This window comes from Rhinoderma darwinii, chromosome 10 (assembly GCF_050947455.1).
Source record: "Rhinoderma darwinii isolate aRhiDar2 chromosome 10, aRhiDar2.hap1, whole genome shotgun sequence".
NCBI lineage: Eukaryota > Metazoa > Chordata > Amphibia > Anura > Rhinodermatidae > Rhinoderma > Rhinoderma darwinii.
Window position 1 is genome coordinate 100862982 of NC_134696.1, and position 16621 is coordinate 100879602.

Genomic DNA, 16621 nt, shown 5'->3' on the forward strand with positions numbered 1-16621 from the left:
TGTCAGGTGGTGTTATTTGTACTGTACTGTATGGTAGTGATATTTCTGTGTACTGTATGGTGGTGTTATTTGTACTGTATGGGGGTGGTATTTATGTGTACTGTATGGTGGCAGTATTTATGTGTACTGTATGGTGGTATTATTTGTGTGTACCTGGTGGTGTTATTTGTACTGTATGGTGGGGTTATTTATGTGTACTGTATGGTGGTGTTATTTATGTGTACTGTAGTGGTGTTGTGTACTGTATGGTGGTGATATTTATGTGTACTGTATGGTGGTGATATTTATGTGTACTGTAGTGGTGTTGTGTACTGTATGGTGGTGATATTTATGTGTACTGTATGGTGGTGATATTTATGTGTACTGTATGGTGGTGTTATTTATGTATACTGTATGGTGGTGTTATTTGTGTGTACTGTATGGTGGTGATATTTATGTGTACTGTATGGTGGTGTTATGTGTACTGTATGGTGGTAATATTTATGTGTACCTGGTGGTGTTATTTGTGTGTACTGTATGGTGGTATTTATGTGTTCTGTATGGTGGTGTTATTTATGTGTACCTGGATGTATTTGTACTGTATGGTGTTGCTATTTTGATGTACTGTATGGTGGTGTTATTTATGTGTACTGTATGGTGGTGATATTTATGTGTACTGTCTGGTGGTGATATTTATGTGTACCTGGTGGTGTTATTTGTACTGTATGGTGGAGATATTTATGTGTACTCTATGTTGGTGTTATTTATGTGTACTGTCAGGTGGTGTTATTTGTACTGTACTGTATGGTGGTGTTATTTATGTGTACTGTAGTGGTGTTGTGTACTGTATGGTAGTGATATTTATGTGTACTGTATGGTGGTGTTATTTGTACTGTATGGGGGTGGTATTTATGTGTACTGTATGGTGGCAGTATTTATGTGTACTGTATGGTGGTATTATTTGTGTGTACCTGGTGGTGTTATTTGTACTGTATGGTGGTGTTATTTATGTGTACTGTAGTGGTGTTGTGTACTGTATGGTGGTGATATTTATGTGTACTGTATGGTGGTGATATTTATGTGTACTGTATGGTGGTGATATTTATGTGTACTGTATGGTGGTGTTATTTATGTGTACTGTATAGTGGTGTTGTGTACTGTATGGTGGCAGTATTTATGTGTACTGTATGGTGGTATTATTTGTGTGTACCTGGTGGTGTTACTTGTACTGTGTGGTGGGGTTATTTGTACTGTATGGTGGGGTTATTTATGTGTACTGTATGGTGGTGTTATTTATGTGTACTGTAGTGGTGTTGTGTACTGTATGGTGGGGTTATTTATGTGTACTGTATGGTGGTGTTATTTATGTGTACTGTAGTGGTGTTGTTTTACTGTATGGTGGTGTTATTTATGTGTACTGTATGGTGGTGTTATTTATGTGTACTGTATAGTGGTGTTGTGTACTGTGTGGTGGTGGTATTTATGTGTACTGTATGGTGGTAATATTTATGTGTACTGTATGGTGGTGTTATTTATGTGTACTGTATAGTGGTGTTGTGTACTGTGTGGTGGTGGTATTTATGTGTACTATAAGTTTTATACATGTGAGTATAGTTGTGGTGCTGGATCTAGGCTTTCTGTTTATACTGATGAAACCGTTCTACTCTAAATAAATATATCCTTGCTTTGAACCTTCGTGTCTGGTATTTCGGTTAATAGGGGTGATCACACTCTCTGCTATTATATATTCTATGGTGTTTTTAGCTGTGTGTACAATATGACAGCTTTATTTATGGTGGTGTTCGCTGTGTGTACTGTATGACAGCATTATCTGTGTCCTGTATAAATGTGTCATGTATGCATACTGTATGGCAGCAGAGTGTGTGTGTGTGTGTGTGTGTGTGTGTGTGTGTGTGTGTGTGTGTGTGTGTGTGTGTGTGTGTGTGTGTGTGTGTGTGTGTGTGTGTGTGTGTGTGTGTACTGTATGGTGGTGTTGTTTATGTATACTGTATGGCAGTGATATATGTGTACTGTATAGTGGTGGTCTCTATGAGTACCGTAAGGTGGAGTTTTCTATGTGTACTGTATGGCAGCGTTATTAATGTGTACTGTATGGTGGTGTCAGCTGTGTGTACTGTATCATTGTGTGTCCTGTATAGTGGTGGTACTCCTGTGTACAGTATGGCAGCGTTATTAATGTGTGACTTATGGTGGTGTTATTTGTGTGTCCCTTTACATAAGTTGTGGTGATTTCCCATCATGCAGACATTGTCCTTTGTGTAGTTATTTCTGGCTGCGGTTATTGTCTTATATTGATAATAATACACGAAGTCTCGGATGTTCTGGATGTGAATGGCCATCCTCTGGGTGTAACATGACATCCACCTCCGTCCTCTCCTATAAACCCGCTAACCCATTGTCCGTGTCCTCCTATTACCTGTTACACTGGTTGTTGCCGCACAATTGTTTTTATGTGACATTTCAAACTGCTGATTAAGTTGCGGTTTCGCATTGTCGTAACTATAAACCATCCACCTGCAGATCTTTTATGCTGTAATTAAACGTCAGTGGGAAAAGTGCAGCTACAATGGGAGCAAAACCCTGCCCAAATAATCCGACTGCCAAACACACATGTAGCAGAGCTGAATGGATCACCTGGAACTACTCATAGCAATGTCACAATAATTATCTATGGTTTTACATGGGACTGCAGGTAAATCTACTGCATCATCGGCAGGGCGTTATCATGACCTAGAAGTGATGCATCCCAGGAAAGTTTCAGGACCGTTCAGCTCTGCTACATTCATAGCTCACCACTTGCCCCCACCCGCTGCCCAGGCTGGTTCATTCTCTCATTCACACTCCTACATTGAGTAGGTAAGGCGCATCGCAAAATGTAAAAGTGCTGATTGGCAAAGTGCCCAGTGAGTGACCAATCATAGAGCTGGTGGGCAGTCTGATGAGGTTTAATAAGATCGTCCAATCACGGTCGGCAGAGGCGCTTCGTCCATAGTGATGTCATTTTTGGGCGTTCTGTATATAACAATCCTGATCACAGCTCTTCAAAACCAATATTTTCATGTCTTAGGCCTCATTTACACGAGCGTATTATACGCGCGTGCGACGCGCGTGCTTTTCACGCGTGTCGTACGCACCTATAATAGTCTATGGGGCTGTTTAGACGATGCGTGAATTTTGCGCAGCGTGAGTGCGTTGCGTAAAACTCACGACATGTTCTATATTCTTGCGTTTTTCACGCAACACGCACCCATTGACTTCAATGGGTGCGTGAAAACAACGCATGCCACACTGACGGTCCTGCGTTGCATGCGCGAAAATCACGCAAGAGCTGTCAAACTCCTGAATGTAAACAGAAAAGCACCACGTGCTTTTCTGGTTACAAACATCCAAACGGAGTGTCAAATTAGAGATGAGCGCACCGAACTTCACCGGGTTCGGCCGAACTAGTTTTAACCGAACCCGGCAAAAAATGTTCGGGTACGCGACGTCAGGAGACAGTCACTGCCCACGGTGCTGAAAGACTTAAACTGTTTCAGCACCATGGACAGTGACTTTCGATCACAATATACATATACGTGTAAAAAAAAAAAAGAAGTTCTGACTTACCGATAAGTCCCGGCTTCTTCCTCCAGTCCGACCTCCCGGGATGACAATTCAGGCCAAGTGACAGCTGCAGCCAATCACAGGCCAAGCACAGGCTGCAGCGGTCTCATGGCCTGCCGCGTCATCCTGGGAGGTGGGGCCGGATGACAAGAGAGGGACGCGTCACCAAGACAACGGCCGGGAGACCGGACTGGAGGAAGCAGGCAGTTCATGGTAAGTGTGAACGTCTTTTTTTATTCACAGGTTGGTGTATATTGTGATCGGCATTCACTGTCGAGGGTGCTGAAAGAGTTACTGCCGATCAGTTAGCTCTTTCAGCACCTTGGACAGTGACGGGCGTCGACTACCTCATCTCTATGATGGCGGCTGCGCGAAAATCACGCAGCCGCGCATCATACACGGATGACACACGGAGCTGTCAATTGCCTTTTGCGCACGCAAAACGCAGCGTTTTTTTGCGTGCGCAAAACGCACACGCTCGTGTAAATGAGGCCTTACGAGCACGTCAAGCCTGGCACCTACTGAAGCGGTCAGTCATAGGCGCCAGTTTCTACGACCTCGTGGCTCAGCGTTATACGTTTCCGTTTTTCTCCTCTTACATCCGTCAGCGTCTGAAGGCACAGGAGACATTTGTAACTCGGAGACGGGTTGACATCCATTATAACGATGGGAAAGACGATGACTGATTGTTCCCTGCCGCCGGGAATATACGTCAAGTCTAAGCGAACCGCGGCTGGAGGGACGCAAAGAACGAGAGACGCGGCTTAAATAAATTTCACTTGTCATCGGCAATCGTTCAAACTCCCATTAGTAGGAGCCGGTAAATATCACAATATACGAGTAGTATCGCAGTTTCTCTTGCCAGCGATCACTCGATCTCTCGTTTAAGCCCCCTAGAGGAAATAGTTTGTAATTTTTTTTCAGCTTTTTATTTTTTTTTGTACGATGCTTAAAAAAATTAATTAATTACAAAACAGTTTAAGTTTTGCACAAAAAAAATGAAAAGCTAAAAAAAAAAAAACTTTTTCACATTTTTCCCGATGGAATTAAAAAAATTGGTGTCTCCGCGTCTTTAAAAGTTGAACTATTAACCAGTTGAGGACCGCGCTATTTTGAGCCTTCAGGACTAGCACGTGTTACTTAAACAGCTATAACTTTTTATTTTTTTATTTGTTGGGCTAGCGAGGTGATTTTTGTGATGTTTTTTTCAGACTATGCAGGTTTTCTTTAATCATTTTTATGTTCACACGGCCATAAGGGTCCCAAAAAACGGCTGAAAAATCGGAAGCAGAACGCCTACAAACAGCTTCCCATTGATTTCAATGGGAAATACGTCGTTCTGTTCCGAAGGGGCGTTATTTTACGCCTCATTTTCAAATAACGGTGCGTAAAAAGACGCCCCGTAGAAAGAAGCGCACGTTTTGCAGCACTTTTTTTTTTATAATGTGCATTTATTCTAACATTTTTTTGCACTTTTTTATTTTTTTTCCATTATTATGGTCTGTCCCCCATAGGTCAGATTTTTTATTTTTTTTTAACAGTTTTTTCCACTGTAACTGGGGCTGCACCGCAGGGAAATCAGCCCTCTCATAGTGACGATTGTCACTAATAGGGCTGTGCTGGGTCTAGTAAGAACCAGCAGCGGTCTGCCACCTGACGATCACGTGACCAGTCGGCGGTTTACACCAAAAAAAAAACGAAAACAAAATTAAAAAAGAAAAAAAAAAAAAAGACACCGATGCATCAAGTTCAGCCAATTCCATGTCTTGCAGAGACGTGTTCGCCGCGGGCGTAAGACATGAAAATATTATTGAGGAGCGGTGACGATAATTATAACCCTCATTCGTCAGTAAATAATTATCTCGCCCTTTTTACAAGCGGACTTGGGATCTGCCATCGCTACTTCTCGGGGTCGAACATTCCAGTTTGACTTACGGTTACCACGGATTTTCCGCAACGGATTTCTTTGAGGAAAATCCGCAGCACGATACAGTAGCAGCAGAGCGTGTAAGACTTGAACAAAATCTCCTCCCCCGCGCTGTGTAAAGGAGCGGAAAAAAAACCGTTCATATTGACCTGCGGTGCGTTTTTCTAATCCGCAGCAGGTCAATTGTATTTGCGTAAACGCTGCTTTTTTTGCGGGTTTTCCCTGTGGAATTCAATGGGCGGTAAAACCCGCAACAAATAGATGTTGCGTTTTTTTACAGCGGAAAAGCAGCAATTCCGCCGCAAAACGCGCAACTCAGGAAAAAAAAAAAAAGTCCTAGAATTACCCAGAAGTCTGTGTTTCTTCGTGCAAGCCGGCCTCCTGGGATGACGTTTATCTCATGTGACCAATCACAGGCTACAGCGGTCACACTGGATAAAACGTCATCATGACAGGACGTTGTAGGGACGTGTCGCCATGGTAAGTATCCCTTTATTGTTTCAGTACGGAATGTCCGCATTGGACATTCCGGGCGAAAAACCTGCGCAATTTGGTACGGTTTTTCAGCCGTAATTCCCTCAGACGACCCGGGCCAGATACGCTGTGTGCTTTTACGTAGCGTATCCGTGTGAACACCCTAACTGTAAAGAACCCTTTCCTATATTGATGTGTGAAAAGTCTGTCTTCCACACGCGATGAACATCCCCTGGTCCTTTGTAGGGTCCTTGGAAAGGACAGATCACGTGCTAGTTCTCGGTATTGACCATATATTTATACATGTTAACAAGTTCACCTCTAAGACATTCCATAGATCGCATGCTGTAACTGTAAAGAAGCCTTTCCTATATTGATGTGTGAAACGTCTTTCTTCCACACGTGATGAACGTCCCCTGGTCCTTTGTAGAGTCCTCGGAAAGAACAGATCATGTGCTAGTTCTCGGTATTGACCACACATATATGTTAATAGTAAAACACAAAAAAAGCTAAATTAATTTAGTATCGCCATAATCGTATTCAGCCGCAAAATAAAGTTAACATGTTGCTTATACCGCACAGTGAATGCTGTAAAAATGAAACCCAAACTATGAATTTCTATACCACCCCACATATTTTTTTTGCCGTTTTTCAGTACATTATCTGCTACAATAAGAAGGTGCCGTTAAAAACGACAACTTGTGCGGCATCAAAAAAAAAATGGCTTTTGGACGACTGGGAGATAAAACGAAAAAAAAAAAAAAGGACATATATTTGTAGTGGTCCCTGCAGCCATTAACCCATCATGTGACCGGCGGACACCTCGTTAGCGGCTACATTCGGGGGTAAATAATACTATTGGATGATTACGGTAATTTACAGGGGATGTCATTGCCGCTCTCTACTAATGAAGGGTTTTCTTGCATGTTAATGGTCTCTCCGCTGGTTGGAGATGGGAGCGGAGAGTTAACCCTATTCTGCACAGGTCACATGGGTGGGTGGATGCACCACGGAGGCATTCGATGCAGCAGATATGGGACCCAAAGAAACGGGAGCCCCCAGTATGAAATTACCATGGGTGACGTGAACCTGCACCAGACTCCCCATCTACACACAAACTGCAAAGTAGGGGTTTACAAGGGTATGCGCCATCCTTCTCTCCTGTAAAGCATTAGAAGAGGGGGTGGGAAATAAACTACAGGAAGTCTTCCCTTCCCTACATTCCCCCCCCCCCCCACCTCTTCTCCTGGGCCACCCTGTTACCAGAATTGGGATTTTTACCCACATAAGACCCCACTTCTTGTGTATTAACGCTCCTGGCTCCCCTTACCCTTATTGAGATTCATTGAAAACTATTCAGACATTTCCATTCACTGAAAGCAAGCAGAGTTGTTTTTTTTTTGTTTTTTTAAAGGGCTTAGAATTTAAAGGTGCAGATTAGGCTTAATTTACATCCAACTGGAAACGTCTTTTAGGGAATTGATGGAGGATTCTATGGTGTAGTGCGCGGCTGCGGCCACCGTGTGGCACCGTTCCTTCTTCAGCGATCAGTATCGGTGTCCCAGCATCGGTGTCTCAGCACTGCGCGACAGAAGAGAGTAATAACTCATAACGGACATGGATCATGTCAAACCGCCGCTGATCATGGCAGAAACTTGCTGACTGTTTCCCAATCTGAACAGGTTGTTCACTAATTACCCAAGGGAATAGTGACAGGGTGTACAGACCTCCCCACAGGAAATGAGGGGCTTGTGTAAGGAAAGTTGGGGAGCAATCAGATTATATTACCCTGATAACCCCCCACAACGGAACTACACAACATATTGGGGGTTGTAGTATCATTGCCACTGGAGAGTTAACGGAATCCTGCAATAGAGACGAGAGTCATGCTGTGAGAGGCTGACATAACAGCGGCCCGGGGTGTAAGTATATATCTATTTATTTTACAGAAATGATTCATAATATCTTCACAATTCCCCAAAAAAAAAAATTCTAGCAAATTCATTCGGTGCGGATTTCCTCCCGGTCGTATTTATACTAAAAAAAAATATATATATATTCACATCCCGCACATTAAATTGGCATTAAAAGGCACTTTGGATTTCATGTTAATACTGGTTACTGTTCCTTTAACTACGAGGTCCCGGAATAAATCGAAAAAGTTTCTGGATTTTTCAAAAAGAAAAAAAAAAAACACAAAATAACAAAACGAAGAAGCTCCAAGTCTGACACGTCAGTCCACTCAGAAAGAGTCCAGAGATCCAAAAAGATTCCCGACTGGAGAGGAAAAAAAAAACAGAACTTGTAAAACCCCCATTAAAATATCAAAAAGCCCCCCTCAGCATCGGGGGAAGTGCTCCTCAGCAATTTTCACAGGTTCTCTCTGCGCGTCAGCGACGACCTCTGGCGGCAGGGATTGAGGGTTGAGTGCGATGACCTCTGGCGGCAGGGATTGAGGGTTGAGTGCGACAACCTCTAGGGGCAAGGAGGTGCCACTGCGGCTGCCACAGGGTCCGATCTTTGGTTTTTGCAGTTCTTGATTACAGTAAAGTAGAAAGATAGAGAAAATAGATTTATATATTGCAATGTCTTGTCGGGTTCGAGGCCTCGCCGCTTGTTTCCCGGGAGAAGGGGCTTTTTTTTTTTCTGGAGGATCGGGCACAGCTGGTGGACGGGGGGGGGGGGGGGGGCGGTCTCACGTGTGGGGTCTCAGGCCTTTGTCTGTGCCGATGTCTACGGTGATGTTGGTGTAGAGAGGGAACAGATCCTTGGATATGAGGCCGTACTGCAGGGAGTTCATCCCGTCTTGTTTCCACGTCCGTCTGGTCTTCGCTAAGAGGTTGAACCTGAAACGAGAGGCGGACGAGATGGGGGTGAGAAGACGCAAAAAAAACGGGACAATCTTTCTTAAAGGGGCTCCCCAAATTTAGGACAAAAAAAAGGCTCTGTGTATATTAGAAACAGAGTCCCTCATCGCTGGGCTACAGCTGATCTCCAATCAAGTAAATGGGGGTGAGCTGCAATACCGGAGACAGCCCAAAGGCAAGGGTGGCGCTATTTCTGGAATACACAGACCCTTTTTATCCAAACCCTGAAAACGCAGTTGAGCAGGAAGAGAATATTTTCCCTGGACATACTTGCTTAGACCCACAGGCTTACAACTCACCCTGATCATGTGCAACTTACACAGCTGCAGGGCTCGTGACAGTGTTGAACTCCGCCTTGTAACAAACTATGCACCTGTGTCAAGTTTAGGAAAAGGGGCTATGTATTTCAGAAACAGAGTCCCGCTCGCCCCTGGGCTGGTTCTAGTATTGCAGCTGATCTCCATTCAAGAAAATGGGGATAAACTGCAATACCAGAGACAGCCAATGGGCAAGGGTGGCGCCATTTCTGGAATACACAGACCCGTTTTATCTAAACCCTGAAAACGCAGTTGAGTAGGAAGAGAATATTTTCCTTGGACATTCTTGTTTAGGCCTTAAAACTCCCCCTGAGCATTTATAACTTACACAGCTGCAGGGCTCGTGACAGTGTAGAACTCTGCCTTGTAACAAGCCGTGCACCTGTGCCAGTTGGATATAATCAAGACAGCCTGTGGATGTAAACCAAATTGCTGAACTTCTGTCCTGGCCTAGTTCTGCTCACACAGCTGAGTGTTTGTTACAATGTATCAGTGCAATCCTCGAAGCTAAATGCAGCTCCAGCATCGCTAGCCCTGAACGCCAGACTCGTACATCTTACTTGCACATTGTAACAAACTATCAGGACACGAGCGAGATAAATGGATATCACAGAGGATAGATGGATTCAGTTGTAGCAAACCCTCAGCTCTAAGAAGGTCAAGATGGGTTGTCAGCCTCGGGATGTGAAGAATGTGCCCATTCACTGACAGCAAGCAGAAACCATCATGGTAAGGAATTAAAGCACCAAGTCTATTAGAAACCTGCAGAATTTTTTAATATCTAAGCAGGCACCTATAGAAATAAATGTAGTCGACCGACATACAGGGGGCACCCGGAGCGGATAGAGGGGGGGTCTTACCAAACATAGGGCTGGGTTAGGTAGAAAACGCCCTTACCCCAGGCTGCAGCTTTACTTTTTAATATGGGGGGGGTGATTGTCGTGTTCTCGCCGAGCGTTAAATCCTTTAATGCAACATTTTTCCCATAGTGAACGGAGGAGAACAAAGGGCTCAGGGGAGGAGCGGGATGTGAAATCTACGGGGTGGGCACGGCGCCAACACTTTCGTAACCCAGGGCAGGGTGAGAATGTCTGCCTCCTATCTCCATGTACAGGGGGGGGGGGGGTGACGACGAGCGGGCATGGGCAGGAAGAGACGGCACCCATCAGGGCACATGACAGCTGCCGATACTCGGGTCGTGACCTCCGCGCACAAGGAGGAAGCAGACGGGGAACATTTCCTTGGTTGACCTTACATTTCGATACATTGTTACTCAGATCAGTTGTGTAATGTCTGACAATAAGAACTCCCTGCAGCAGCAGACGACGACCAGTCAGCAGACACCGCACTACCGGCTGCCATGAACCGCACCTGGAGTCTGCAGAGGGTCAACTCTGGGGAACAGGATTTTCTTGCAGTCTGTAAATCATTGTAGAATGAAAAACTTTCTAATAGACTTTGTGTTTCAATTCCTCACCATTTTGTAGATCTCTGCTTGCAGTCAGTGAATGAAAACATTGCAGTTTACATCCAGACACAAAAAAAATAATAATCCTATCCTGACCTAGTACAGCTCACAGCTGAGGGTTTGCTGCAAGTAGTAATCCAGATGATCCTGTGTGGTAAACCTCTCTTCTGTCCTGATAGTTTGTTACAATGTATCAGTGGAGGTAAAGTGGATCAGACTGGAGATCTGGCTGTTTAGCAGAGTATTATCTAGACTGGATACAATTGTAACAACCCCTCAGCGGTGAGAAGCATTAGGTCTGTATCCGGTTAGATATTAAAAAGAATGTTGCCATTCACTGATAGCAAGTAGAGATCTTGAAAATGGGGACGAATTGAAACAAAGTATATTAGAAAACAGCAGAACTCTTCATTAGATCGTGATTGAAGGGTAAGTAAAAACAGTCACAAAACTCTTGACAAGTCAGAAGTTTTGATGGGTGGGGGTCCGGGGCGCCGAAACCCCCACCGAGCGCTAAAACGAAGGTGTAGAAGTGCCCGCTGAGCGCTGTGCCCACTTCGTTTGTGATAGTCGCTCCGCGGAGACTTAATAGCAGGCGCGGACACCGCTCGCTCGGCCTTCAGAGGAGAGCGGATCCGACATTAATGGGAAATTAATTCTGCGCCTTCATTTTAGCGATGATTAGAGGGGGGGGGGGGGGTCTCAGCACCCGGACCCCCACCCATCAAAACTTCTGACAGGTCACTAGAACATATCAAAAGTTTTATGAAAGTTTAGTAAAGCCGGATTTACTCCTCCCCCGCTGCCTGGTATCCAGCACCTGCTCCGCAATACATAGCGCAGGAGGAGAGGCACTCAGTGTCTCAGCCCCCACTCGCCAGGTTTGTGTAAGTAGTAAGCGCTGCTGCAGGCCACGCATACCATAGAAACCTGCCAGACATGTGACACCGAGACAGCAACGTCCCGGACACTTCTAGAACAGGCTGCCGGCCAATGACATTTACTATGGCAACCAAGCGGGGGCATCACCCCCAGCATCAGACCCCTTCCTGTCGGGTCAATCAGGAAGAAAAGGGGCCGTGCCCTCCTCATCGGGAGCAGCTCAGGAAAATGTGTTTTTGGGTTACTTCCCCTTTAAATACACAGACTGGTCCCTGGTAAATACAGTCCCTGGAGGCGCCCTCTACTGACCGCTCCTCGACAATTCTATTTGACGGTTTCTTAGTTGCATCCGGTTTCGGGAAAGCTGGGTGACAACCCCTCAGACTACATCCAACTTTCCCATATATTATAGAAAAACTCAGAGCGTCAGGAATCCTGCAGGTCCGGATGTCACACGACGGTTTCATTGGCAGCCACGCTGGATCGGGAGGCGTATTATTAAAATGTTCTAGTAAGTAGGAGTTGGCGCCGCAGTAGTGATCCAATTTATACAGCGCCCATGGTGGTTCATAACGCGCTGGTGTATCAGAGTAATTAACAGCTTCACGTCAGTCATATGGCTACATACACTCTAAGCGCCGACGCCCCGTGCAGTTGTCACTTATATAAACGATGGCAGCGTGGAACGGGCTTTAATGTGTGCGGCGCTGCACTTTCCTGTCTGCCAGCTATCCCGGCCAGAGCATCGCAAGCGCACTCCACTGCCTTGGGAAAGCCCTTGATGTCACCGTCCATATATGGACAGTGTTGTTAGGGGCTTTGAGATGCCTGAATACACCCCCCCCCCCTGAAGTTAACGCCTCACCCCTCTTGTGGATAGCACCAACCTCTCCGGTAGAGGGTGTCTCTGGCTGGGGATTCTGCACCTAGAGAGCTTCAGGACGATATGGGCACCATCTACAGGGGACACTGTGGTGCCATCTACACTGGGCACCGGCACCATATGCAGTGGGCGCAGTGGCACAATGTGGGCAATTGCACTTTCTATATGGGACCTGTGGCACAACGTGGGTACTCGTACTTTCTACATGGGCGCCGTGGCACAATGTGGGTACAGGAACCAATTCTAAAACTGAACTAGTAGCTGCCACCAAGCGTAGGGTCTGCAGGACTTGTCATAAATCAGTGAAATCCGCTTCAAAAGGGGTCCCCCGGGGGGCAAGGAAACGTCAACGTGAACGAACGGAAGATGCCACTGCCATTCAGGAGTCTGGTACAGGCGCTCTTAGTGCCCATTAACTTAACTCTAGATGCGCTGGTTTAGGTTAATGATCTTGCTGTTACTACGTGACTGGGGGGATTGGTGCCAACTGCAGCATCCAGAAATAACAAGTGTTTGTACGGTGTAGTTCACCTGCCCACAGTGCCAGGTACACAATGACTGGTGACATTACTGCGGAGGCCTCATCAGCAGCTCATTTAATAACTTTTGTTTTTCTTGATCGTCGGCCAAGAACAACTTACTGACAGTCTCCAACACAATGAGGGAAATGTTCTATATAAGCCGTGTAAATAAATCAACAATATCCGAGGACGTCAGTGACTATGCCAGGAAATAATCCACAAAGATCCAAAAGTCAGTGCCCTCATGTACCTTATACCACACACAAACCTAGGGGGCAGATTATAGTAGTTATATTCTTGTATATAGGGGCAGTATTATAGTAGTTATATTCTTGTATATAGGGGGCAGTATTATAGTAGTTATATTCTTGTATATAGGGGGCAGTATTATAGTAGTTATATTCTTGTATATAGGGGCAGTATTATAGTAGTTATATTCTTGTATATAGGGGCAGTATTATAGTAGTTATATTCTTGTATATAGGGGGAAGTATTATAGTAGTTATATTCTTGTATATAGGGGGCAGTATTATAGTAGTTATATTCTTGTATATAGGGGGCAGTATTATAGTAGTTATATTCTTGTATATAGGGAGCAGTATTATAGTAGTTATATTCTTGTATATAGGGGGCAGTATTATAGTAGTTATATTCTTGTATATAAGGAGCAGTATTATAGTAGTTATATTCTTGTATATAGAGGGCAGTATTATAGTAATTATATTCTTGTATATAGGGGGCAGTATTATAGTAGTTATATTCTTGTATATAGGAGCAGTATTATAGTAGTTATATTCTTGTATATAGGAGCAGTATTATAGTAGTTATATTCTTGTATATAGAGGGCAGTATTATAGTAGTTATATTCTTGTATATAGGGAGCAGTATTATAGTAGTTATATTCTTGTATATAGGAGCAGTATTATAGTAGTTATATTCTTGTATATAGGGGCAGTATTATAGTAGTTATATTCTTGTATATAGGAGCAGTGTTATAGTAGTTATATTCTTGTATATAGGAGCAGTATTATAGTAGTTATATTCTTGTATATAGGGAGCAGTATTCTAGTAGTTATATTCTTGTATATAGGAGCAGTATTCTAGTAGTTATATTCTTGTATATAGGGGGCAGTATTATAGTAGCTATATTCTTGTATATAGGGGCAGTATTATAGTATTTATATTCTTGAATATAGGGGGCAGTATTATAGTAGTTATATTCTTGTATATAGGGCAGTATTATAGTAGTTATATTCTTGTATATAGGGGGCAGTATTATAGTAGTTATATTCTTGTATATAGGGCAGTATTATAGTAGTTATATTCTTGTATATAGGGGGCAGTATTATAGTAGTTATATTCTTGTATATAGGAGGCAGTATTATAGTAGTTATATTCTTGTATATAGGAGGCAGTATTATAGTAGTTATATTCTTGTATATAGGGGGCAGTATTATAGTAGTTATATTCCTGTATATAGGGGCAGTATTATAGTAGTTATATTCTTGTGTATAGGGGCAGTATTATAGTAGTTATATTCTTATATATAGGGAGCAGTATTATAGTAGTTATATTCTTGTGTATAGGGGCAGTATTATAGTAGTTCTATTCTTGTATATAGGGGCAGTGTTATAGTAGTTCTATTCTTGTATATAGGAGCAGTATTATAGTAGTTATATTCTTGTATATAGGGGGATTATTATAGTAGTTATATTCTTGTATATAGGAGCAGTATTATAGTAGTTATATTCTTGTATATAGGAGACAGTATAGTAGTTATATTCTTGTATATAGGGGCAGTATTATAGTAGTTATATTCTTGTATATAGGGGCAGTATTATAGTAGTTATATTCTTGTATATAGGGGCAGTATTATAGTAGTTATATTCTTGTATATAGGGGCAGTATAGTAGTTATATTCTTGTATATAGGGGCAGTATTATAGTAGTTATATTCTTGTATATAGGGGCAGTATTATAGTAGTTATATTCTTGTATATAGGGGCAGTATTATAGTAGTTATATTCTTGTATATAGGAGCAGTATTATAGTAGTTATATTCTTGTATATAGGGGGAGTATTATAGTAGTTATATTCTTGTATATAGGAGCAGTATTATAGTAGTTATATTCTTGTATATAGGGGCAGTATAGTAGTTATATTCTTGTATATAGGGGCAGTATTAAAGTAGTTATATTCTTGTATATAGGGAGCAGTATTATAGTAGTTATATTCTTGTATATAGGGGCAGTATTATAGTAGTTATATTCTTGTATATAGGGACAGTATTATAGTAGTTATATTCTTGTATATAGGGGCAGTATTATAGTAGTTATATTCTTGTATATAGGAGCAGTATTATAGTAGTTATATTCTTGTATATAGGGGGCAGTATTATAGTAGTTATATTCTTGTAAATAGGAGCAGTATTATAGTAGTTATATTCTTGTATATAGGGGGCAGTATTATAGTAGTTATATTCTTGTATATAGGGGCAGTATTATAGTAGTTATATTCTTGTATATAGGAGGCAGTATTATAGTAGTTATATTCTTGTATATAGGGGCAGTATTATAGTAGTTATATTCTTGTATATAGGGGGCAGTATTATAGTAGTTATATTCTTGTGTATAGGGGCAGTATTATAGTAATTATATTCTTGTGTATAGGGGCAGTATTATAGTAGTTATATTCTTGTATATAGGGGCAGTATTATAGTAGTTATATTCTTGTATATAGGGAGCAGTATTATAGTAGTTATATTCTTGTATATAGGAGGCAGTATTATAGTAGTTATATTCTTGTATATATAGGCAGTATTATAGTAGTTATATTCTTGTATATAGGGGCAGTATTATAGTGGTTATATTCTTGTATATAGGGGGCAGTATTATAATAGTTATATTATTGTATATAGGGGGCAGTATTATAGTAGTTATATTCTTGTATATAGGGGCAGTATTATAGTAGTTATATTCTTGTATATAGGGGGCAGTATTATAGTAGTTATATTCTTGTATATAGGGGCAGTATTATAGTAGTTATATTCTTGTATATAGGGGGATTATAGTAGTTATATTCTTGTATATAGGGGGCAGTAATATAGTAGTTATATTCTTGTATATAGGAGCAGTATTATAGTAGTTATATTGTTGTATATAGGGGGCAGTATTATAGTAGTTATATTCTTGTATATAGGAGCAGTATTATAGTAGTTATATTCTTGTATATAGGGGCAGTATTATAGTAGATATATTCTTGTATATAGGGGGCAGTATTATAGTAGTTATATTCTTGTATATAGGAGCAGTATTATAGTAGTTATATTCTTGTATATAGGAGCAGTATTATAGTAGTTATATTCTTGTATATAGGGGGTAGTATAGTAGTTATATTCTTGTATATAGGAGGCAGTATTATAGTAGTTATATTCTTGTATATAGGAGCAGTATTATAGTAGTTATATTCTTGTATATAGGGGGTAGTATTATAGTAGTTATATTCTTGTATATAGGGGGCAGTATTATTGTAGATATATTCTTGTATATAGGGAGTAGTATTATAGTAGTTATATTCTTGTATATAGGAGCAGTATTATAGTAGTTATATTCTTGTATATAGGGGCAGTATTATAGTAGATATATTCTTGTATATAGGGGGCAGTATTATAGGAGTTATAT

At 41.9% G+C, this 16621-nt stretch overlaps 1 protein-coding gene across 2 annotated transcripts in view; it reads right to left on the minus strand.

The window, feature by feature from the left end:
• Positions 1-7925: 7925 nt before the first annotated feature.
• The window catches only part of LOC142662277 (beta-1,4-galactosyltransferase 3-like), a 51065-nt gene continuing 42369 nt past the window's right edge, over positions 7926-16621 (minus strand). For both annotated transcript variants that reach the window (XM_075840410.1, XM_075840411.1), the window contains exon 7: positions 7926-8850. In XM_075840410.1, the coding sequence (XP_075696525.1) occupies positions 8700-8850 (151 nt within the window). In that variant the 3' untranslated portion in view covers positions 7926-8699. The remainder of the gene's footprint in view (positions 8851-16621) is intronic.